This window comes from Nicotiana tomentosiformis, chromosome 2 (assembly GCF_000390325.3).
Source record: "Nicotiana tomentosiformis chromosome 2, ASM39032v3, whole genome shotgun sequence".
Taxonomy (NCBI): domain Eukaryota; kingdom Viridiplantae; phylum Streptophyta; class Magnoliopsida; order Solanales; family Solanaceae; genus Nicotiana; species Nicotiana tomentosiformis.
The window spans coordinates 166,616,401-166,642,685 of record NC_090813.1 but is presented as its reverse complement, the minus strand read 5'-3'; the positions used below and the strand labels follow the sequence as shown (position 1 = coordinate 166,642,685).

Sequence of the window (26,285 nt, the reverse complement as noted above, 5' to 3'; positions counted from 1 at the left end):
AATGCGAGCCAACATTCACAATTGCAGACAATGCGTCACAATTGTGAACCCATATGAGCTCTCCCCAAATATCGCAAATATGAGCTAGCATTCGCAAATGCGAGCCTCGCATTTGCGATCATGCTGTCGTAAATGCTACAACAGCAGTACCAGCAATCTCAACACTTGCCAAAATAGCCCAAAATCAATTTGAAACGCACTTGATCCCCTCGGACCCTAATCCAAATATTCATACAAATGTAATAACCTCATATGAACTCACTCGTAAGCTCAAAATATCAAATAATATCTACAATCAAGAATACAACATCATAACTCCGGAATTCACATGTTCATAACTCAAATTTTTAATTTTCATAAGCGCTGAAACGGCCTCAGGTCACCCGGGACCCCAACCAAACATACATACAAGTGTAAAATCATCATACGAACGTATCAAAATTGTTAAAATACCGATCCGAGGTCGTTTACCAAGAATGTTGACCGTGGTCAACTCCAACAATATTAAAGTTTAAAAATCAAGATTTATTTATCAAAACACATTTAAACTTTTCGAAAATTAAAATAAAGCATGCATACAAGTCATAAATCATCAAATGAAGCTATTCATGGTCTCAAATCATAAAATAAAAAGTTAGAACTCAAAATGACATATCGGGTCGTTGCAAATATTTTTCGAGAAATCAAATGAATAATGATCAGGATGTTATGATTTTTAGATGAATAAGTATTACAATTATGAAAATGAAATAAAAATGAATTATTGGCTATTGAGCCTAAGCTTAAATATTTGATTATGATTTATAGCACTTGAGTGCTAAATAAAAATATTAATGATTATGTTTAAGGGCGACGGGTTCCAAATATTATGAAAAGGGACAAAGGTGCCAAATAATATGAAAATATTTTGGGAGTGTCGTTAGATAATTGAGAAGGTATTTGCATAAAAGGGCCATCTTAATCGTGAAATATCGATTGCTTATTGAACCCTGTGAATTGTGTGAAAATAGGACACTCCAAATTCGGGGTCAGAGAGTTTTAGAAAATATTCTTAGTGGATTGAATTGGGTCCATGAATCTAAAAACTAGTGAGAATTCTTGATCTCTCTCAATTAGAAAATCCAGGATTTGAATTGATGTCCTCTCTTTAATTCCACCTAAAGTGCATTAATTTATCCTAAAATTTTTATATCAATTGGAATTTGGTTATTCACCATGACCGAGCGGTCTATAGAAGAGAATTTAATGATAAGCTTGCGCTTGTTTGCAGGAATCATCGTAAATGATTAAAGTGTGTCGTTTACGATACATAAAAAATTTAGCCAAAGAAGCTCTTGTATAAGGAGAAAGGTATTAAAATGTAGCATGGAATTTGCTATTTCGACTATCAAAATAGTATATTCCATCGCTCCCTTTTCCTATAAAGTAGCTATTATCGGGGCCGCATGAGATGCTTTTTTCCCAATAGCTACATAAACATATATATTATATTTTGACCTTATTGATTGATAATCGTATCTGTTGCTACTATTATTTTACTGGTCTATTTGTTCCCAATAACTAATTTTCGTTGACCACGTCCTATAGGGATCATCTAATCAATAGCAATAAGCCTGATTTGAAGAAGCTCATATAGATGCACAAAAGCAAGAATACGACTTAACAGTATCAGTGCTCAGCACCGGTGAATAGGATAGGATGAAAAAGGATTTCCATTTATTATTATTTTTTTTAAAACCTTATCATATCCCTCTATTGTATATGAATTTTATGGTTTCCGTTAGTGTAAATCCATTCACCTGAATTCAAGATAATAAGAAATTCCCCATTAGCAACAAATGTTTATCTATTAAGCGGAGGAAATACTAATTAAAAAGCATAAAACCTAAAGATTATGTAGGCTCTCATTCTAGCAAGAAGAGACTAAGAGGGTCAGCTACCCAACAAACTTTCAAAATTAAATACCATTGCTATATAGGTAGATGTGAACGTTAAAGATCTATTACCGAATAATTCATGGGTAGAGCCGATGAGTCTGAATTATACAAGTTTGCGATAACATCAATTAGTTGATTAAATATTAAATCAATCGAAGCTACATGTGCTATTATAGGATTATGGTCGTAACTATTGGTTTGGACGATTAGGTAGTAGTCACCCATGATTAGGTTCCCTTGGTTGGAATTATGATTGCTAGCAAAGTTGTCAAAGCCACATGGCATTGTGGTGCAAAACGCCTAGGTGCTCGACTTTCATAAATGTACACATGGTGACAGATATTATGTCAGTTACTAGGGTCTCCCACCAAATATAAGAACTTGCTTAGAGCCTTAAACTTAACTATGATTTATGAAATGTTTCTCTTGCATAGATTTCAATTGACAAAATTAATTCGTTATGAAATGCTTTTATTGAAATGAAAATGCATATTGTCTTACCATGTTTCTTAAAAGTCTGGCCCCGCTTGTAATTTTATACTCACGCCTCTTGCTCGGGTCTGTGGCATCTCTTTCATGGATGCACGTATTAAGATTCAAGATGATGTGGTTACCCGCTAGGCGACTCTCCGACTCTTCTCCAACTTATTATGGAGATACTGCTTCAGTAGGTATTTTATAGTCTAGTTAGTTTTATGCATTAAGTAATCTTTGTGAGTGAAAATCCTTATTTCCCTTGAAATACTCCTCAAACTATTTTTTAATAATAAAAAAAATAATCGGATACATTAGGTATTATATTACATCATATAATAGTAGTTGGTCATTTTGCAGTCGCACAATTTAGGCCGACACAGCGCGGCAGTGCCTAGGTCCTTCAGCCTGCTTTTCACCATTGCGCTCTCCATTCACGATGGCGGACTCAATCTAAACTGTCCAAAATCAATAATCTTGAATCTCCACTTTAACATACTTTATTGCTTTTAGCCTTTACATCTTTGATCCATACATCTTCGACATCCTTAAAGTTCTGAATGGATACAAAGATGGCTCCAAGTTCATGATCTCTACAAAGATGCCTATCAGTACTTCTATCATTCTTGTTCATGTTAAGAGAAGATAAAAAGTGCTTCTTCAATCTATTACTTACACGATTTTCATCATGCTAAATATCACACAATGTTTTCATCGGGACAACATGACCCATTTTCCTTTTTTTTCTTTCTTTTGGTTAAGCTTTGCTGAAAGTCATGTTGAGCTAGAATCTTTTTTTAATTTTTGACAAGTATGTTGAACTAGATCATCTTGAATTTTTTGACAACTTCAGGAGCATTTCTTAATTTATTTGACAATTTGAAGTTGTAAAACTTACACATATTGCTCAAATTTTCAACTAGAACTAAAATTCGAAAATTCTTGAAGTACAAATACTTCTTAACACCAAGGCAAGACTGTTCCACTCTTTTATTACTAGTAAAAGATAGGCAAGTTGCACAGGAAAGAGTAGAATATGAAGAATGTCTCAGAATGTGGCACTGCATATTCTAGCTGCTGGAAACAGGCACCAGTGAACCAATGCTACTCTATTACTCAACAGCAAAATTGCATTCACTTTCTTTATCTATAGAAAACCACCAAGAACTATGAAACAGGCTGAATCAAGGAGTGCAGTAAAAGAGGTTCATTTTGACCAAGAAGCTGTCAGGATTTTAGTAAAAACAACATCAGCATGTGCTTCCTTACCATGTTGATTAAATCAGAATTTTCATATACTCTTATCACTAAATTTCTTGATTAGAGCCAGTGCAGAATATCAGATTCTTTTGGATTCGTGTATTTGCTGCCTGCCCATATGTTCAGGAGGGCGTGGCAGCCATTAAATTTCGGAAGACTGAAATATAGGACATTGTAATCCCACCTTAGCCAAGCAGCATGCCTCCTGTTGTACTCGGTCACAAGGAGATTCCCGAGGCAAAACGGGGTTATCACTCTTCATCCCTCTATAATTATATTTCTCACCTTCCCCTTCAACACATAAGGGTCAAGCAAGCTATTCCAGGTCGCGACTTATCTTGAGTTAAAGAATTTCCTCACCAATCAAAAGCTGCAATATCTCGATAAGACCATATAATCCCTTACATAAGATCAGGTCACGAAATGTTTAAATTTGGAACTAAGTTTGAAGCCAAGTTCTCCCATATTAAGAAAGAACTTAATATCAGCAATTAAAGTACAAGTGGAAATCAACTACTCCCCCAGACAGTGGCTAAAAGCATAATCAACCACTCTTGTTCGAATTCATGACATTGTTTCCTTCTTTAAGTCCATCCGGAAAAAAAGGGGCACATTTCTACGTTGTAAGCTCTATAATATTAACATTCCTTTTTTTTCATTTTTTGATACTTCTATAGTTGTAAACTATTTAATCTTAACATTTTCAGTTTGATTTGATGACATACTCTTACAGGAGTTGACATGGGATGTTGAAAACCGCAAGATAATACTGGTACCTTTGGTATATTATGTATATTTAGCTTATTTATTAGGTAACCTGGTGGAACAGTTGAGGTGTACGCAAGCTAATCCGGACACCACCATCATAACTTTTTTTATATATTTAGGTAATTTGTCATAAGTCCTTTTTTCCTTAAATTCTACGTCTAAGCAAACACGGTCATCTAAAATAAAGCAAAGAGAGTCAGTTTTCACTTAAGTAGCAGGTCTTTTTACTTAAAAAGCATTTGACTTCAGTAGAAGTGAAGAACTAGATAGCTTTTTCCTGAAATCTATACAGTCCATAAAGTCATTTAACCTATGGTTCCCAGCTCACCCAGAGTTCCAATTGTGTATGCATTGTCGGATAGATTTTGATTCTCATCAACAATGTTGCTCGGACTCAGGTGCGGATCTAAAGCTTGGATTCTTCATCACATATATTTTCGGATTCAAGGATATGGATCCAAGTGCGGATACCAGTGCTGCAATAGGGCCAATAAATTTATATTACAACATATTTAGATTTATATTTCGATTAGTTAAAGTTATTAAACTAAACTAAATTTAATTCTTTATATGGTACCTAAGATTTTATTCATAAGATATCTCATGTATTGGCAAAGTTTTCTCATATATATATATATATATATATATATATATATATATATATATATATATATATATAGAGAGAGAGAGAGAGAGTGTGTGTGTGTTATCGTTGTGTGACCTATAGGACACGGCCGTGGAATCAGCCAGCCACTGATGCTTGCATTAGGCAATCACAACCCCTTGGGTTGCGGCCCTTCCCGAACCCTGTGTGAACACAGGATGGTTCGTGCACTGGGCTCTATATATATATATATATATATATATATATATGACATAAACCCAAAGATCAAACCAAGTACCTAATCAATATATACTTCTTGGTCATAGATGTAGCCAAAGCACCCTAGGTAAGTTGACCAAATTCGATGTGGATCCATACCCACACCCAAATAGTGTCGGATCGAAACGGGTGCGGCGTGGATTTTGAAGGGTGTAGATATCTCATGTATTGGCAAAGTGTTCTCATATATATATATATAGAGAGAGAGAGTGTGTGTGTGTGTGTTATCGCTGTGTGACCTATAGGACACGGCCGTGGAATCAGCCAGCCACTGATGCTTGCACTAGGCAATCACACCCCCTTGGGGTTCGGCCATTCCCGAACCCTGTGTGAACACAGGATGGTTCGTGCACTGGGCTCTATATATATATATATATGACATAAACCCAAAGATCAAACCAAGTACCTAATCAATATATACTTCTTGGTCATAGATGTAGCCAAAGCACCCTAGGTAAGTTGACCAAATTCGATGTGGATCCATACCCACACCCAAATAGTGTCGGATCGAAACGGGTGCGGCGTGGATTTTGAAGGGTCCAAACAGCATAGCTTAACAATGATCAGAAAAGTCGCATTCATCATGGAGGAGCCACCCGTAGGAAAGACCTAACATTTTTTGCAAAATTCTTACTACAAAAAGGCCAATTGCGTAATGGCAGATGCATACTCCTATGCCACACAACCCATGTTTAGTTTAGTTCAAGCAAAAGAAGCCAAGATACGAACTTTGGCAAATAGAGCAAGATGTTATCAATGAGCAGAGTAAGGAAATTACTAATGATGTCAATGAGGAGCTTACCAAAGCGAAGAGCGAGGAATCGTTGTTTACAGAATCATTTCTACAAAGCTATACTAATCATCATTGTGCAGAAAATGAGTAGGCAACCCTTAAGCTCTCCCTTTACAATATATGGGCATTTCAAGCTGAAGATGAACTTTTTTTCTGCTGCAGGAAATGTCTAGGCAATGCAACTTTTATTTTTGTTGGCTTCATTTATTTCAGCATAACTTCTGAGCCATCAGTCACAAGAACTCCATAACGTTAATTCAGCTTTGGCAGGATATTCATGCTCTGGTTCATCCTACTGCAGCAGATCACAGAGTTTCCATGGGGGAGGATAAAAGCAGATCTCTCAAGTGTTGAGAATGCATGTCCCTGATGAAACTCATCCAACTTATAGATACATTTCAAAAAACGTTATTCTTCCTGTGGTAAGGAGTGTGAAGATGGCTAGGGCTTGAGTCTGAAGCTAAAAGCACATCTGCAATGTGTCAATAATATATTCATTTCATAAACTCATCCAACTTATAGATGCATTTTCAAAGCAGTTATTCCACTCAAGTCTCAACAATATGAATTAGCAATTTTACAATAGACTTACTAAGCAATGGTCTCATAAATCTGTCTTGACCAAACAATTTCTGAAGATGTAACTTCTTTCTTCCCTCATACCTATCCAAGTCCATCACATGAATGTGTTTTGAGTTTTTATTTCATAAAGGAATCTGCTCACTTCAATCAAGCTTAATCTGCTCTCCAGGATAGTTATATAAGATCAACTTCTAGCTATAAAATTATCTATCACAAGATAGACATGGATCATCTAGCTTCTTAAAATAAGAAGCCAGTTGGCATCACCAATAGCAACATCTATTGATTAACTTGCATATCTCATGCCATGTTCATGATGCCGCCATTACTTTCTGAGAAGCATTTTCCATCCCTTTGTCACCACATAACCTCTGTGACAAGCTTCGCACCCCAAGAGTCTTATATTCCCACACAATATCAGATATCTCATCTTGAGGCAAACATATACCGTGCTGTTTAACTGACTTGTGCAGCTGGCAGAAAAACTTAGGATCCTGTAAGTTGATATATTCACACAACACCTTCTCATGGTCAGGGATCCAGTTCCTTGGGAACGGAGTATAATCACATGATGGGATTGAAGACATGCGGGAAAACTGAACACCTTCAATAGCATCAACAAGTCCCATCCTCAAAAGATCTGAATACTCAGGTGCAGAATTGTTGGTGTGCTCCCTCAATGGACGGCTTAAATCACGCGAGGCAATCTTATAAACCTTGGCACGAGATTTCAGTCTATACCTGGCAGCATATAACTTAGCCAGAGAGCTACGAACCACATAAGCACAAAACCCAACAACTTTTCTCCGATTATCAGCATATCTGAACCACTCAGCCATTGTCTCAAGAAATTTGTTCATTTGAGAATTAGTATGAGCTTGACCTGAGTAAAGCATTGGTGTGCAAGGCAGTGGCTCCGGATCCCTATCACCTTTCACAAGCTTGAGCTTCCGAAACTGGCGAATACATTGTTGCAAGCTAACAGCGACAGAGAGCAAAGTCCCTATACCTTTTTCACTCACTATATTACCACCACTCGCTGTGTAACGTAGAGTCGGATAAATTACACGACGGCAAATAATATGATCCAAGAACTGAATTCCCCTACTAATATGCTCCACCTCTATTTTTGAATTGTCCAACCTGACCCCAAATATCCTCTCACAAAATTCGATTATCTCTTTCCTCATTTCCACCGCATCCTGTCTAGGCCCTCGAATTCCAACCAAGAAATGACCACCAAACCTAATAAAATCCATCTTCCTTGTCTTCTCTTTCCCACTTGAAGGAACAAACTCAGGCCAAGCAGGATTATGACAACCGTCATCCATAGAATATTTCCATATCGCATCTCGCTCACAAGGCCTAAAAAACTCAACTATTTTCTGTTCCATCATATGATCGAGCTCACTAAGACACACATTAGCTAGCAAAGGACTAAGAATTCCACAACAACCATAATTGGGTATCTTAGCAGCCTCCTGTGGAGAAAACTCAAAGAATGTCCTTAACCAATAAGGGTCTGGCTTACAGTCGTTCTCATTCAAAATCCTCTTTTTCGTCCGACCTTGCTTTCTTTTCTTACTATCCTTCTCTTCTTCATCCTCCTCCTCTCCTAATCGGCTCCTCACGGGAGCTCTCAACCCTGATTTGATCAAGTTCAACACTTTCTTATCCTTCACAGCTTTTTCAAGACTACCCATAACAACATTAACATCAACATCATCAAAAACCTCACTAATATCTCCTTTCAAGAACCACAAATAACCAGCAAAGTTACTTCTGATGGTCCTAACAACAGTATGAGGATTCCTACCGGGACGAAAAGCATGGGACTTTGATGAAAACCTAGGCTCAAAAATGGGTTCAAGAATCATGAGTAAAACTTGTTGTACCACAATGTCCTGAAACGGCGGCGTTTTAGAGGTCAGTATATTGTGAAGCTGACGCCTAGAGAGCTGTTCCGTAATGGGTTTTTCATTAGGGCCGCGAATCAATTGGTGGGTTTTTGCGTTCCAAAGGAATTTTCCATGGATAACAGTATTCCGGAGGGATGAGAGGTCGGATAAGACGTGGGAGTGGAAAGCGTTGCGGGGTGGGAAAGAGCCAGTGAAATGAGCATAGGTGCGTTGGTAAGCGAGTACCCAGAGATCGAGCTTTGAGAGAAAACCGGTAATGTTAGTGAAGGGGTTTTGGGGTTGAGAGAAAGTTTTGATCCAGAGATTAGAGAGAATTTCGACTGGGTCTTCCTTGAGGAGGGCATGGGAGTCTTGTTGCGGTGACAGTGGAATGGAGTTGCGGTGGCGGGGCTTGCGCGAGAGGTGGGAGATGTAGCGGATTGACTTGGTGCACGGAAGGTGTTTGAACTTTGTTCTCAGTGACATCTGAGATTTCAGCAGACTCATGCATGTAAATGTCGCTGATGGCATTAGGAGGTTCCAAAATTGAATCGGGTCTATTTTTACTTGACAAACGGGCATGCTTACGGTCGAACCAATGGATACCAATTTCTTAATGTTCTTTTTGCAATAAATAAAATTACATAAACAAAAATAACTTCCTTAACTTCTAGATCATGCTACTTTTCAAGATGTTGCGAAGGAAAATTGGCATGTAGCGCTAATCCTTTCATTATTTTCAATCACAAATTGAAGAAGTTAAAGAGAGCTCTTTTAGTGTGGAGTAAAGCTACTTATGGGAATTGTATACGGTTAAAAACGGGCCCACCCGATTTTTCTATGCTGACCGAGACCAAGAAGTTGCATCGAAGGTCAACCCCGAAGTGAATCGGGTCAAGGCACGAAGACAAAGTACCGAGCTCGGGATTCGAGACACTGCTAAGATCGAGGCCGACAGCAATCGAGACCAGACAAGGCAGGCATCGAGCAATATCGAAGATAGCGTAATAACGGAAAAGCGAGATATTCGCAACTGGTCGAAGATCATGGCTGAAATATCTGAACGAATCGAATCAAGAATGGTTGTTTAGCTAATCATGGAATTTTCTTCTGTAATTAGAATTGTACCATATATAGAATTCCTCAACTATATAAAGGGGAGTTCTAACCATTTTGTGGGGACAACTAATACAAAAGCAATATAATTTTCTTTCTCGCTCACCCTCTTGTTTTTCAGCTTATTGTATTTTTATTGTCCTTGCATCAACCAGTTCAAGGATACTCTAACTCAAAGGTTGAGTTCTACTCAAATACTGGTATGATTTACTTTATTGTACAATTCTATCATTAATCTTCATATTTTTTAATTGGTATTAAGTGAAATTACGTATCCTTAAATCCACATTATAAGTTTAATTGTTATCCAATTTTGAGGGTAAACAATTTGGCGCCCACCGTGGGGCTAAGGATAATAGTGATTGCTTAATACTAATTTCAATAACACACTGTTTTACACTTGTTCTCGTAAGAATCTTTGTTTTCAGGACAAACATGTCAAACTCACAAGCAGCACCTACACATGGTGACAACAGCCTTGGATTTCACAGGGAAAACAACAACATAGCCGCCCCAGGAATCGAGGTGCCTCAGGCCAACCTCGGGGGAGCACCAATTGCAAATCCCGTCAATGTCAGTTCACATGTCGCCCTAAATGCAAATTTTGGCGTTGAGCCCGAAGGTAGTATACACAGGGAAGTTCGATTAGGTGGCCAAGGTACACAGGGCGAAGAAGATGGTGGAGTTAGCCCCCAATTGATATTCGAAACGTTACAGGCTCAATAGGCCACTATAGCACAACTACAAAATCAACACCGAACACCGAGTAGGATCGAACCAAAAGTCATTTAAAGGACCGAGCTTGTGCCAAAAAGGTCGAATGTCAACGAATCGGGGACTGACCCCGCCATTATGAAAATGTTCGAGGAGCTCAAATAACGGATTAAATCGGGAGAAAAGAAAATCGAGGCAAATGACAAGAAAGTAGAGACATATAACTCTTGGGTTGACCAAATACCGGGGGCGCCGCCGATTTTAAAAGGTATGGATTCAAAGAAATTTGTACAGAAGCCTTTCCCTCCGAGTGCGGCACCGAAACCCATTCCGAAGAAATTTCGAATGCCAGATATTCCTAAGTACAACGGACCACTGACCCTAATGAGCATGTCACTTCTTATACATGCACAATAAAGGGAAATGACTTAGAAGATGATGAGATTGAATATGTTCTACTGAAGAAATTTGGAGAAACCTTGTCGAAAGGAGCAATGATATGGTACCACAATTTGCCGCCTAATTCCATCGATTCTTTCGCCATGCTTGCAGACTCCTTCGTAAAGGCATATGCCGGAGCAATAAAGGTCGTGACCAGAAAATCGGACCTCTTCAAGGTGAAACAAAAAAACAACGAAATGTTGAGGGAATTCGTATCTCAGTTTCAGATGGAACGCATGGAACTACCGCCGGTCACAGATGATTGGGCTGTTCAAGCCTTTACTCAAGGTTTAAATGAACGAAGTTCGGTGGCATCACGACAGCTAAAGTAGAATTTAATTGAATATTCAGCGGTAACCTGGTCCGATGTATATAATCGGTCCCAGTCGAAGATCAGGGTCGAGGATGATCAATTGGGGACCCCTTCCGATTCCGCTTATCCAAACATGCCCGTCGGCAGAACTCAAAGGGATATCGATAGAGAACCCCGATCGAGCAGAGATCGGTATCTACCATACAATGCAGATCATAGAAACAACGGCCCAAGACGTAATCCCATCCGAAATGATCGAAGGAACGATCAAAAACAGAGCTCTCGAGGGCTCATGAGCAAAAGTGGCTTCGATAAACATGCCAATCCCATAGAAGCACCACGATTGTCAAAATACAACTTCAGCATCGACGCATCAGGTATTGTGTCAGCCATTGGGAGAATCAAAGATACTAGATGGCCCAGACCCCTACAAATCGATCCATCCCAAAGAAACCCCAATCAAACATGCAAATACCATGGTACACATGGTCATAAAATAGAAGATTGCAAACAACTAAGGGAGGAGGTGGCTCGTCTATTCAACGAGGGTCATCTTCGAGAATTCTTGAGCGACCGAGCTAAAAACCATTTCAGAGACAGAGACGCAAATAGGAAAAATGAGCAGGAAGAACCACAGCACGTGATTCACATGATCGTTGGTGGGGTCAATATTCCACAAGGTCTCGTGTTCAAACGCACTACAGTATCGATCACCAGAGAAAAATGAACTCGAGACTATGTGCCAGAAGGCGCTTTATCATTCAATGATGAGGAAGAAGAAGGGATCTCACAACCCCACAATGATGCTTTGGTAATCTCTATCCTTATGAATAAAATTCAGGTTAAACGTGCTTTAATTGATCTAAACAGTTCGGCCAATATTATTCGATCGAGGGTCGTGGAGCAGCTCAGCCTACAAGATCACATCATACCCGTAGCTCGGATTCTCAATGGCTTTAACATGGCGAGCGAAACAACTAAAGGTGAAATCATCCTACCAGTAAATGTAGCTGGAATTATTCAAGAAACAAAGTTCCATGTGATCGAAGGCGATATGAGATACAACACACTGCTCGGAAGACCATGGATTCACAATATGAAGGTAGTCCCCTCAACCCTTCACCAAATGCTGAAATTCCCAACACCGGATGGAGTAAAAATGATGTATGGGGAACAACATGTTGCCAAAGAGATATTCGCGGTCGACGAAGCCATACCGGTATCGGCGCTTTCATCAACAAAAGGATCAGAATCCAAAGGAAAAAAGAAAGCTAAATAGCAACCACAACTACCAGCCTCGACTCAATCAGAGAAGCAGGGAATGAACGAAGACGATGAATATTGGATCCCTCGATCCTTCATAATCCCCGAGGATTCTGACGCCACCAAATCGACGGTCGAGGAACTGGAGCAAGTCGTACTGATCGAGCATCTACCAGATCGAAAGGTATACCTGGGTACGGGGTTAACCCCCGAGCTCAGGGAAAAACTCATCAAAATTCTTATCAATAATATGGATTGTTTTGCTTGGTCCCATTTAGGTAAGATAGGGATCCCACCGGAAATCGCTGCACATCGACTAAGCTTGGACCCGAAGTTCTGCCCGGTAAAACAAAAAAGAAGACCCCAGTCCGAGGTAAAACATGCTTTCATCAAGGACGAGGTAACTAAACTTCTCAACATAGGATCCATTCGGGAGGTAAAATACCCTGAATGGTTAGTAAACGTAGTCGTAGTCCCTAAAAAGGGAAATAAAGTTAGAATGTGCATAGACTATAAAGATTTAAACAATAAGCTCTGATCCTAGTTGAAGTCGGGGAGCCCAGTGTCAGGTTTCGATATGCAACGAAAGAGTCAAATCATGAGGCTATGTATACAAGCCTCAAATTGCTAGATGAAAAATGGGAGGTCGCCCTCATTTGAATGGCCGCACAGAAACAGTGGATCGAAAGGTACTACAATCGAAGAGCCAATCTTCAACACTTCAAAATCGGGGACTTGGTTCTGAGGAAGGTCACCCTCAATACTCAAGACCCAAACGAAGGAAAACTTGGTCCAAACTGGGAGGGACCATACCAGGTCCTCGATATCATCGGAAAAAGATCCTACAAACTTGGCATGGCAAATGGAGAACAATTACCAAACAATTGGAATATATCACTCCTCAAACGATATTACTGCTAAGGTACAACCATCTCCATTTTCATTTATATTTTATACTAACCGTTTGCAGGTGTTTAATCGAAGACATCAAAGGATTCTTCAAACGCAGTCTTTAGGTATGAAAGCATGCGTTGCACACTTTTTCTCTTAGACCGGTTTTTATCCCAAATTGGTTTTTCCGGTGAGGTTTTTAACAAGGAAACCATTGTCCGTGCTAACTTAGAACAATTCAACAGTATTCGAGGCTCCTTTACAATCAACCTCGAATACTGGGAGGCATCACCCTCGGATAGTTACAAGGAAAATACTTCGTGTCGACAGGGTCTCGATAGGTAAATTTTGTAGAGGACCAAACGGTCAAATAAATCGTGTCCGTGTAGATTACTCGAGCCCTAATGGCAAACATGTACGCATGTATAATTTATTGGAAGAAGTATTTTTCCTTACCAGATGCTCCATGTTTTAGAAAAATTTATACTTTACAATTTCATACTTATGATCTATGGTGGAAACTGGCTTAAGGGCCGATCACAACTGAAGTTCAAACAATTTACCCGATACACGGGGACTGCCGTCCAGAAAATCGACATGATCGAATTACTAAACCTCGAGATCGTAAGACCTTAAAAAGGCAATCCTCGATCTTATAGGCCACGACCACCCCACTCGAGGACTGATACTTCGAATAAGTTCGAAGTATAACAGGGGAACAAGCCCGAAAGGCGAATCCCAAGTTAAAGGCTACGGCCAAATCAACACGGTTCGGAGACGTCCGATTTCCGTTATTAAACAGGCCTTCGAATATTTTTATAAACTGGTTAAAAAAGTCTACCCTCGGCTAAATTTCTAAGGGTCTCGATAATATCGACCCTCGAAAACCCTAATGGATACAAAGGCATTCAAACTCTTTAACAAATATTTTATTTTATGATAAGGCATTACGAAACAAAGGGTATCGATAATATCGACCCTTGAAAATCCTAATGGGTATGGAACAGTTCGAACTCTTGAGCAAATCCTTTATTTCATGTTAAGCCACAATAGAATTTATATGATTAAACGATAAACTTTTCAAGCCGAAATATGGGAGAATGCCATTCTTTTTGTCATGGTTGTATCAGCCTAATTTAAGAGCCTAAAGGGCCAGTTTATTTTTGAATTCGAAGAAATCATCCTCACTCAATTAAAACCTAAGGGTCACCCTACTCCGAGTTCGAGAAAGTACTCACTCGATTATAAAAACTACACTAGTTCGGTTTCGATCAAATTGCCTAAGCCTCGAACTTATGAACAAAACTTTCATAAGGCATAAATAAAACAAAACTTTCACAAGGCATAAATGAAATAACGACAAGTCGGAAAGGAAAGAGATCTTTATATATATATGAGAATATTTACAAGGTCCGATCAGGATCCTATACAAAAGTTCAAAAGTGAAAAATCCTAAGGCTCCTGATCTCTTCAGGGGGAAGCTTCTTCTCCATCGAGGTCCTCCCCATTCTCGGACCCACTCTTGCTGCCATCATTGTCATCATCATCGGAAGTGGCCAGCGCTCCAGCTTCGGCTTCATGCTCTCTAGCCTTGACTATCTCATTGGTAAGATCGAAACCTCGAGCGTGGATCTCCTCGACGGTTTCCCTCCGAGATTAGCATTTGGTGAGTTCGGCAATCCAATATGCTCGAGTGTGAGCGGCCTCAGTAGCCTCTCTCGCTTGGTCCTGAGCATCTTCAGCATCAGCCCGGTAGATGGCCACGATCGCCTCAGCCTCGGCCTAAGGGTCACCCTACTCCGAGTTTGAGCAAGTAATCACCCGATTATAAAAACTACACTAGTTCGGTTTCGATCAAATTGCCTAAGCCTCGAACTTATGAACAAAACTTTCATAAGGCATAAATAAAACAAAACTTTCACAAGGCATAAATGAAATAAAGACAAGTCAGAAAGGAAAGAGATATTTATATATATGAGAATATTTACAAGGTCCGATCAGGATCCTATACAAAAGTTCAAAAGTGAAAAATCCTAAGGTTCCCGATCTCTTCCGGGGGCAGCTTCTTCTCTATCGAGGTCCTCCCTATTCTCGGACCCGCTCTTACTGCCATCATCGTCATCATCATCAAAAGTGGCCAGCACTCCAGCTTCGGCTTCATGCTCTCTAGCCTTGACTATCTCGTTGGTAAGATCGAAATATCGAGCGTGGATCTCCTCGAGGGTTTCCCTCCGAGATTGGCATTTGGCGAGTTCGGCAATCCAATATGCTCGAGTGTGAACGGTCTCGGTAGGCTCTCTCGCTTGGACCTGAGCAGCTTCAGCATCAGCCCGGTAGACGGCCATGATCGCCTCAGCCTCGGCCTTTGCTTTTTCGGCTTTAGTTTTGGCCCTTGCAAGTTCGAAAGCCAACTGAGCCTCGAGATCCCCTATCTTCTTTGCCTGAGCTGAACTATTCTCCTTTAGGCCTCGGAGCTGACTTTCGGCCGATGACAATTGGGCCCAAATAGTCTCTTTTTCTGCAGCAAGGCGGTCCATACCTTCTTTCCACCCCCAAGGACTCCGCCTTTATCGTACTGATATCCTCACATAACTGCTCAATCCTCTCAATCTTCTGCTGCAGCTGAGAGACTGAAATATTAGTCACCGTTCCTGAATCGAGCCCATGGGTTTTTAAAATTGTCATTACCTGCCCGATCAGGTCTGTCTGATCTTGGTGAGCCTTGGCCAACTCGGCTCGAAGATCCTTGATCTCTTCCACTTTTTGCCCACTAAGAAGTTTGAGGGCATTTCTCTCCTCCGAAAGCCCTCGGAAGTCAGCCTCACATCGGCTCAACTCTCCCCGAGACTTGGAAAATACCTCCTGATGAAGAGCTAAAGCCTATATGAAAAAGAGAAAAAGCTAGGCAGAAAATGGAAGAATATGACATCAACAAAGGGCATCGAGACCTACCCGATTCAGGGCACGTTGAGCCTTGAAGAAAAGACCCGATGCGTCACTCGGGCCGGCAGCATCCTCGATACCTGTAAACAAATTATGGAAGGGGTCCTCTCCCTCATGAGCCCCATCTACCTCGAGGGTCCCCAAATCTCGGGCTTCCCGAATTGCCCCTTCGGAAAAAGTAGGGAGAGTGGGCGAGTCTTCGATTACTATTGCCCCAAGTGAGTCACTTGGGGCGTTCTCCTCAGTTCGAAGGGCTTCAATACCGGTCCCTTCATATATACCCACCGTTTGTTCACTTCGGTGGGAGGCAACTTCGATCTCCAACGACTCGGGGACTTTGCCCGAGTCCTTCTCCGATATCCCCTCAGTTCGAGGCGGAGCCTCATCAACCGCCATTGATCCAGCTGCCTTTGGGGCATCGATGATTTTCTTCACTCGAGCCACCAGAACGGAGCCGTCGTTTTCTTCTTCTTCATCTTCATCCCTTAGACGCTGAACATATTCTTCGGTCAGAGGGATGATGTTCTTCCTCGGCTTACGAGTCATCCTTTTCTTAAGTTCTGTATCCTCGGAGGCCGAGGCCCTTTTTCTCTTGTTGTCCTTCGCTAGTTTCGGAACCGGGGCCAAAGTCTTTTCCTCGCCAGACGGGGGGCTCATGACCGCATCTTTGCCCAGGCCTACATACAAAAAAATTGGTTAAGTATAAGAAAGACATTTTTATCAAATCGTCAAATATATGAAAGGGAGGCTTACCATGATTTTTGGTCTCCCATCGGCCCTTTGATAAATCGCGCCATGAGCGCTCGGCGTATGAAGAGGTCGAGGCCAGGTCCCGAACCTAGCTCTCAAGATTAGGAATTGCACGAGGCATCCAAGCAACCGCTACATCATGGAAAGGGATATCGATAAGAGGAAGTAAAGGGGAAAAACAATAAATAAGAACTAACAGTGGGATTATACTTACACTTCATATTCCATCTCTCAGGAAATGGCATCTTCTCAGCCGGGATTAGGTCGGAAGTCCTCACTCGAACAAACCGTCCCATCCAGCCTCGGTCCTTGTCCTCGTCTATGCTCGAGAACAGCACTTTGGTGGCCCGACGTTGGAGTTTTATTAACCCGCCTCGATAGAGGCGGGGGTTGTATAACCTGATGAGGTGGTCGAGGGTGAAAGGCATCCCCTCGACTTTACTCACGAAGAATCGGAGCAGAATAACAATTCGCCAAAAAAAAGGATGGATTTGGCCTAGGGTTGTTTGATACTGACGACAAAAATCAACGACGACGGGGTTGAGGGGGCCCAGCGTGAAAGGGTAAGTGTAAATACTTAGAAACCCTTTCACATGGGTAGTTATGTCCTCTTCGGTGGTCGGGATCACCACCTCTATATCCCCCCAGTTACAGTCTTTCTTTACCTGCTCGAGGTATTTCTCTGTTATCGAGCATAAATATCTTGACACAGGCTCGCATAGACCGGGAACCGACGAAGCCTTATCGGTTTTGAAATCGGAGTTTAACGCGCACCCCCCGGGAATACACTCCTCAATACGGGGTTCCATTTACATTTTCCCACCGGCCGGTTGAGAAGATGAAGCAGCTTCTTTTTGTGGTATTGTTTTTGATATTTTTGCCATTTTTCGTATGGGTTTGAAGAAAGAAGGAAGCAGTAGGATTTGGTGTTTTGAGAAGGGGTTAACAACAAAACCTGAGGATTTCGTAAAATGGAAAAACTTGAAAGAGGTAAAGACTTTGGAGAAGAAAGTGAAAGTAAAATTTGAATCAATGAAGAGAGGGCCTATTTATGGGATTTACAGCGGCGGTTCAAAAGCAATAGTGGTTGATCACCAACTGACGCTCATTAATGACTTGAGGAACCGTACTGACGGGACGTTTTCCTTCATTTGCGAGGATGACGTCATGATAATGATGATGTCATAATAGGTCAAACTAGAGAATCGAAAACTCAGTTCGTTCCTTGTTGTTATACTCCAAAAAATGAGGGGACTATCTGTATACGGTTAAAATCAGGCCCACCCAATTTTTCTATGCTGACCGAGACCAAGAAGTTGCAACGAAGGTCAACCCCGAAGTGGATCGGGTCAAGGCACGAAGATAAGGTACCGAGCTCGGGATTCGAGACACCCGCTAAGATCGAGGCCGACAGCAATCGAGACCAAACAAGACATGCATAGAGCAATATCGAAGATAGCATAATAACGGAAAAGCCAGATATCCGCGACTGGTCGAAGATCATAGCGGAAATCTCGGAACGGATCGAATCAAGAACGGTTGTTTAGCTAATCATGGAATTTCCTTCTCTAATTAGAATTGTACCATATATAGAATTCATCTACTATATAAAGGGTAGTTCTAACCATTTTGTGGGGACAACTGATACAAAAGCAATATGCAATATAATTTTCTTTCTCGCTCACACTCTTGTTCTTCAGCTTATTGTATTTTTATTGTCCTTGCATCAACCAGTTCGATAATACTCTAATGCAAGGGTTGAGTTCTACTCAAATACTGGTTTGATTTACTTTATTGTACAATTCTATCATTAATTTTCATATTTTTCAATTAGTATTAAGTGAAATCACGTATCCTTAAATCCACATTATAAGTTTAATTATTATCCAATTTTGAGGGTAAACAGGAATATTTTTCAGAAGATTGCTAGTTTAGAAGAGGTGGTATTGGTGCATGAAGCTCAGTATGAACTCAATCCTACTCAGCTCAATAGAGAAAGGCTCCAAAAAGTACAGGCAGATCTCATCGGGTACTTGACACTTGAGGAAGAATTCTGGAAGCAGAAATCAGGAATGGCATGGTTTAAGGATGGGGATCGAAATACCAGACTCTTTCATGCTCAGGTAAATGGGAGGCGAAGAAGATTACAATTAAAGAGGATTAAAAATACTGAAGGCAACTGGATTGAGGGCAATGACCCAATGGCAGAAGAGGAAGTAAAGTTCTTTCAAGCTCAATTTCATAAAGATATTGTCCCTAATGATTTTAGGATTATTGACCATGTCCCTAACATGGTTACTATGGAGAACAATCAAGACCTTGTTAGACAACCTACAAAAGAAGTCAAGCATGTTATTTTTGGTCAAAATGGGGATAGTGCTAGAGGACCTGATGGCTTCACTAGTAAGTTCTTTTATTGTTGTTGGGAAATCATAAGAGATGATATTCTTTCTATGTTGATGGATTTTTTCAATGGACAGGAGTTATCTAAGTTTGTGACTCACACAAACTTAGTACTTTTTCCTAAGAAAAAAGAAGTGATCACATTCTCATATATGAGGCATGTAAGTCTTAGCAACAACAACAACAACAACAACGACCCAGTAAAATCTCACTATTGGGGTCTGGGGAGGGTAATATGTACGCAGACCTTACCCCTACCCCGAGGAGTAGAGAGGCTATTTTCGAAAGACCCTCGGCTCAAGAAGACGAAAAAAAAGAAAAAGAAAGAAAAGAGACAATATCAGTACCACCAACAGATACCATAAAAAAAATTAACAACATCCTATAAGCCAGAAAATAAGTGCAGAGCAAAAGCGGTAACCATTAAATAGAGTCGGCTTTATGAAAAATGAAAGAGTAGTAAGACACAACATTGCCACTAGCTGTCTCAGATAAAAACCCTACCGAGCTAGCTTCACAAATGTACGAACTAGGGAAAGACTCAACTACCTCCTAACCTACAACCCTAATACTCGACCTCCACAGCTCCCTATCAAGGGCATGTAAGTCTTAGCAATTTCATCAATAAGGTGTTCTCAAGAGTTATTCATGAAAGGTTAGTCAACTTACTGCCTACACTTATCTCAGATGAACAAGCTGGATTTGTCAAAGGTAGGAGTATTATTGAAAATATGTTATTGACACAAGAAATAATTACTGACATTAGGCTAAAAACAAAGGCTGGACCTATTATTGTTGAGGAAGATGGGTTTCTGTGAGAGATTTATTGGGATAGTGTATGGTATAGTTTCAAACAATTAGTATTCTATGTTGATCAATGGCCAGCCTTATGGATTTTTTAAATCCACTAGAGGAGTCAAGTAAGGCGATCCTTTGTCACCTACATTGCTCATTCTAGCTGCAGAGGCTATGTCAAGGGAATTGAATGCTTTACATTTAAATCTATACTTTTGTGGATTTGGTTTTCCAAAATGGAGTCCAAAGATCAATCATCTTGCTTATGTTGATGATACCATAATATTTTCTTCATCAGATGCAACTTTACTACAATTGATCATGGAGGTTTTGAGTGCTTATGAAGTGGCTTCTGGACAGTTAATTAATAAGGTCAAATTAGCAGTATAGATGCATCATTCTACAAGTATTGAAGTGGTGAACAAGGTTCAAAGGATTACTGGAATAGGCAGGCAGGAATTTCCTTTCACCTATCTAGGTTGCCCCATTTTTAATGCAAGGAGGAGAATGGAATATTATCATGGTCTCATCAATAAGGTGCTTGAAAAACTTCAATTGTGGAAAGGTAAATTACACTCTATTGGTGGTCGAACAGTTTTGATATCACATGTTCTTCAAAGTATGCCAATACATTTATTGTCAGCTGTGAATCCTCCCTCTTTTGTTATTAACAAGCTGCACAAAATGTTTGCGCAATTTTTCTGGAGTAATTCAGTTGGAGAAAAGAGAAGGCATTGGGCTTCTTGGGATACATTATGCCTATCGTGTGAAGAAGGAGGGGTAGGGTTTAGATCACTTCATGATGTCTCCAAAGCGTTGTTTTGTAAACTTTGATGGAACTTTAGAACTAAACATACCTTATGGAGTTATTTCATTAGTCAAAAATATTGCAAAAAATTAAATGCTATGGTGGTACCATGTAGAGACGGATCTCATGTATGGAAGATGATGTTGGAATATAGAGATGACATTGAGAATCAAATAATATGGCAACCAAGAATGGGATCTTCCTTATTTTGGTTTGACAATTGGACGGGTTTAGGGGCCTTGTATTTCATTACTCCACATGATGTTTATTGTGATGAATCTGTTCATAATGTTTATGAGGTGGTACAGGAGGGAGTCTTGGATGAGAATAGGTTGATGGACATTCTTCCTCATGATTTGGCACTACATGTTATTGAGAATGTCAAGCCTCCAGTACTACATGATGATCTTGATAGACCTTTTTGGATGTTGGAGGCCAGGGGTAATTTCACTATCAAATATTCCTGGGAATTTTTAGGAGAAGAAGAGACTCTAGCATTGCATATAAAAATATGTGGGCGAAGGGTTTGCCTTTTAAGATAGCTTTCTTTATGTGGAAGATCTGGAAAGGCAAGCTACCTCTTGATGATACATTTAGGAGAATGGGATATTTTATGTCTTCTAGATGTTGGTGTTGCCTTAATCCGGATGAAGAAATATTGGCTCATGTATTCTACAGATCCTATACAGCTCATACAGTATGGTACTATTTTCTTTTCAAATGCAGACATATCAATGGATGGCTTATCTTTGCAGCACGCAGTAGTTAAATGTTAGACTGTCCAGTTTGTTCCTAGGCTAAAACCTATTTACCAGGTACTTCCTTCCATCATTTTATGGGAGCTTTGGAAGAGAAGAAATAGATATAAGCATGGGGAAGTTGTCTCAATCAGCATAGTGATCTATCAAGTATCATCTACATTCCAAGCACTGGTCAAAGTAAGGAAGCCAAGCCTACAAAATGTTCCACACAAGTTGCCAGATTTATTGCATATTCTAGAGGTTTATACTTTACGGTTGAAAGTGACATTGGTGTTATGGGATCTTCCTACTCAAGGCTGGATAAATATTAACACTGATGGGGCATCAAGGGGCAAACCAAGCAGCAACTCGATTGGGTTTGTATTAAGGGATGAAGAAGGAGATGTCAGGTTTGCACTAGGTAAGGAAATACAGGAGGTTACTAACATTGAAGCAGTTACTATACTGAAGGCATTGAGATATTGTGTGCAGCTTGGTACATACATATCTTGGTGCAAACTGATTCCATGCTATTGAAGAATGTAGTAGAGGGCACATGGATTGCACCTTGGGCAGTGGTTGCATATGTTGAGGAGATTAAAGGCATAATGGAGAGGTGTGATGTTAGGGTCTCACATATTATGAGAGAGGGCAATAAGCTGGCTGATTACTTAGCTAATTATGCCCTTGATAATAGCTATATTAAAGCGCACAGTTTTGATCAATTGGAGGCACGAGGTAGAAGGATTATGAATAGTGATAAACTACAATGCCCATATCTACGGATAAAGGTTGCCAGGAGCTAATTTGCATGGAGGTGATCACTAGATGGAGAATGGAATACAAGGGAGGGGTAACAAATTACCATCATGCTCAAGTCCTTATGGAGGAGAGCATGGTGGTCCTTTTTATCACTAACTCTGTGTTCTTTTTTGTATGAGAAGCTACTGTATACATGCCCTATCCTTTGGTAGATCTTCAATGAGTGGTATTAGAACTTTGTGCTCATTCCATTGAAGAGATTGTTTACCCGAAAAACGGATAGAGTTAAATTTATTCGTAGTTCTAAGGATATGTGATATAGCTCAATACAAATTGTAAGGATAAAAGGAAATATCATATATGGACCGCAAAGAAGACAAAATAAACAAAGTTGTAACGAAAGCAATTTTTTGGGACTAAGCAAGATGAATCAGTTTATGAGGCTTAAAAGAATAACTCTCGAATATAAGAGAATATGGTGCTTCAATTACAATGTGAGCTCCAAAAACTGCCCTTCCAGAAATGATAAAAACTCCTCTTTATAGTAGAGGGACCTTACTTTAAATATAATTAAAAAATACTCAGTGGGAGATCCATGATAAATTAGTTTTTCAATAATTCCTGCCAAGATTCTCTCATCTAGTGGAATTGCAACGGCTTTTGTCTGTGAGTCCGATCTGACTCGGGCTCTTGATCTCGGCTTGAGCCCGATTCTAGCTCGAGCTCACGATCTTTGGCTTAAGCTCGATTATGACTCGGACCCTTGAATTGATTCGAGGTCAATGTTGGTTGGTCTCTGGATCATAAGCTTGATAGCTTTACTCTGCATCATAGTTCGATTTGGATTCGAGCTCGATAATAATATCGAACTCGACATTGATCAGCCCCTCGGGTTCGAGGCTTGTTTATTCTATCTTCGGAACCCATCTCGAAGTCTCACTTCGATCGATTATCATTCGAACTTGATCAGACGTGCGAAGGCCGAAATCTATTTCGACCGTATACAGATAGTCCCCTCGTTTCTTAGAAAGAATGTGGTGAGAAACGATATGATCTTTTAACGGCTCGATCGGATTATAACCTGACGTTTCCATCGGGCTCGATCATGACGCATATGATAGTTGTTCCGTCGATTTAGTCTTTCAAGGCATTTAATGCATGTCAGATGGTGGTCGGCCACCGCTATAAATAACCTATAAATAACCCTTCCTTTTATCATTTACCACTTTTACATCTTCAATCTTCCAAATTTCCCAAGTCCCGTTTTGTATTCTCTGACTTACCCGTAAATCTGTGATTTCTCTTTGCAAAAGCCCCTCTTCAATTCTACCAAATCTTTGTCACTTTCTTCTATTCCTCACCTTTGAATTCGAAAATGGCGAAAACATCACAAACCATTCCTCAGAAAGAGAAGGCTTGTTCTTCACAGTGTGCCGCCGATGAGATACCGGCAGAACCACGGCTTGAGGAGTGCATTCCCGGGGCATGTGTTCTTACTTCTGATTTTAAGGTCGATAAAGGCTCGTCAGTCCCTGGTCGATGTGAGCCAGTATCGAGGTACATATGTTCGATAACCGAGAAGCACCTCAAGCAACTAAAGAAAGATTGTAATTGGGATAAAAAAGAAATAATAATTCCTACTTCTGACGAAGATATCACTTCTTACGTGAAAGGGTTTTTGAATGTGTATACTTACCCTTTCACGTTAGGTCCCCTCGATGCCGTCAATACCAAATAACTCTAGGCCAGGTCCATCCTTCTTTTTGGCGGATCGTTATCTTGATCCGATACTTTATGAGCAAAATCGAGGGGATGTCGTTCACCCTCGACCATCTTATCTGATTGTACCGTCCTCGACTTTTTCGAGGAGGGTTAATAAAACTTCAGCGTCGGGCTACCAAGGCTCTGTTCTCGAGCATTGATGAGGATAGGGATCGGGGCTGGATGGGCAGGTTCGTTTGAGTGAGGACTTCGGACCTGATTCCGACCGAAAAGATGCCCTTTCCCAAGGAGTGGAATATGAAACGTAAGTGTGATCCTGCTGTTACTTCTATTTTGTTCTTTCATTTCTTTTTTCATCGACACTCTTCTTTTTGTGATGTAGCGGTTCCCTGGATGTCCGGAGAAGTTCCCGATCTCAAGAATTGGGTACGAGCTCTTGATTCGACCTCCACATACACTGAGCGCTCATGGCGTGATTTATCAAAGGGTCGGTGGGAGGCCAAAAATTATGGTAAGCCCCTTTCTCGTACTCTTTGATAATTCGAACGAGGTGGTTTTCAAATATTTTAATAAAATTTTCCATATGTAGGTTTGGGCAAAGATGCGGTTTTGAGGCCCTTGTCCAACGAGGAAGAAACTTTGGCCTCTGTCCCAAAGCCGGTGAAGGGAAATAAAAGGAAAAGAGCCTCCGTTCTCGAAGATCCAAAACCGAAGAAGAGGACGGCTCGTAAGCTGAACAAGAATGCCATTCATTTGGTCGTGGAATCAGTTTTGCGTCTAAGGTATGAAGATGAAGAAGAAGAAGAAATCGATGGGTCCGCGCTGGCGGCCCGAATGAAGAGAACCACCGATGCCCCATCGGCAGCTGGATCGATGAAGCTTTATGAGGCTCCTCCTCGAACTGAGGATATACCGGAGAAAGATTCGGGTGGAATCCCTGAATTATCGAAGATCGAAACGCATCTCATCGGAGCCAACGGATGGGGGATATGTCTGAAAGGGCCCTTGAATCCCTTCGAACTGAAGAGAATGCTCCAAGTGATTCATTTGGGGCAGCAACAATCGAAGATTCGCCCACCTTTCCCGTTTTTTTCGCAGGGGTGATTCGGGAAGCCCAAGCTCTGGGGGCCCTCGATCTAGACAGGCCTCACGATGGAGAGGATCCTTTTCATGACCTGTTTACCGGTATCGAGGATGTTGCCGGTACTGGTGATGAATCGGATCTTTTTCACGGGGTGCGGCAGGCTTTGAATCAGGTAAGACTTAAAATTATTTTGTCGGTACTACCATTATGTTTACTTTTTGTTAACTTTGTTTCTTGTTTCTTTGTAGGCAGTGGCAGTTCATCGAGAAGCATGTTCTCGGTCCCAAAATGAGTTGCGTCAATACGAGGCCGACCTTCAACGGGTTACTAATGAGAGGAACTCCCTAACACTTCTCTTAGGGCAGAGAGAAAAGGAAATAAAAGACCTTCGAGCTGAGTTGGCCAAGGCTTATCGAGATCAGACCAATTTGTCTGAGCAGGTAATGATACTTTTAAAAGCCTATGGGCTTGATACTGGAACGATGGCTAATTTTTCGGTCTCACAGTTGCAGCAAAAAAATGAGATGATCGGGAAGCTTCGTGAGGAGGTCAACGTGATAAAAGTGGAGTCTTTGCAGTGGAAAGAAGGTATGGACCGCTTTGCTGCAGAGAAAGAAACTGCTCGAGCCCAGTTATCATCGGCCGAAACCCAACTTTAGAGAATGAAGGAAAAAGGCCTGGTTCAAGCAAGAAGAATAGAGGAGCTCGAGGCTCGGTTGGCCTCTGTACTTGCCAAGGCCGAATCTGATGCCGAAAAGGCAAAGGCCGATGCGGATGCACTCGTGGCCGTTTATCGGGCCGATGCTGAAGCTGCCTAGGTCCAAGAAAGAGAGGCAGCCGAGACCGCCGATACTCGAGCACATTGGGTTGCTGAACTTGCTAAGTGCCTATCTCGGAGGGAAACCCTTGAGGAGATCCATGCTCGTGGTTTCAATCTCGCTGAAG

The 26,285-nt window shown here is 40.8% G+C and overlaps 3 protein-coding genes across 4 annotated transcripts; 1 reads left to right on the top strand and 2 right to left on the bottom strand.

Annotated features, from left to right (window-relative positions):
• Window positions 1–3,314: 3,314 nt before the first annotated feature.
• On the bottom strand, window positions 3,315–9,190 carry LOC104102363 (nuclear intron maturase 1, mitochondrial). 2 transcript variants are annotated; one of them, XM_009610062.4, is made up of 2 exons: window positions 6,125–9,190; window positions 3,315–4,915 (listed from the first exon to the last, which is right to left on the bottom strand). In XM_009610062.4, exon 1 carries the CDS (start codon window positions 9,175–9,177, stop codon window positions 7,009–7,011), a length of 2,169 nt encoding a protein of 722 aa, XP_009608357.1. In that variant the 5' UTR covers window positions 9,178–9,190; the 3' UTR covers window positions 3,315–4,915; window positions 6,125–7,008. The 2 variants fall into 2 exon arrangements, with proteins under 2 accessions (XP_009608357.1, XP_009608358.1); XM_009610063.4 differs by lacking the exon at window positions 3,315–4,915 and having other exon boundaries at window positions 6,073–6,587; window positions 6,708–9,190.
• A 6,176-nt stretch (window positions 9,191–15,366) lies between these two features.
• LOC138906020 (uncharacterized) lies at window positions 15,367–17,746 on the bottom strand. Its single transcript, XM_070194538.1, has 4 exons — window positions 17,692–17,746; window positions 16,286–16,953; window positions 15,873–16,213; window positions 15,367–15,811 (listed from the first exon to the last, which is right to left on the bottom strand). Exons 1-4 carry the CDS (start codon window positions 17,744–17,746, stop codon window positions 15,367–15,369), a joined length of 1,509 nt encoding a protein of 502 aa, XP_070050639.1.
• Window positions 17,747–17,917: 171 nt separating this feature from the next.
• On the top strand, window positions 17,918–19,574 carry LOC108946203 (uncharacterized). The gene is made up of 3 exons (XM_018772881.3): window positions 17,918–18,165; window positions 18,933–19,429; window positions 19,507–19,574. Exons 1-3 carry the CDS (start codon window positions 17,918–17,920, stop codon window positions 19,515–19,517), a joined length of 756 nt encoding a protein of 251 aa, XP_018628397.1. The 3' UTR covers window positions 19,518–19,574.
• The last annotated feature ends 6,711 nt before the right edge of the window (window positions 19,575–26,285 follow it).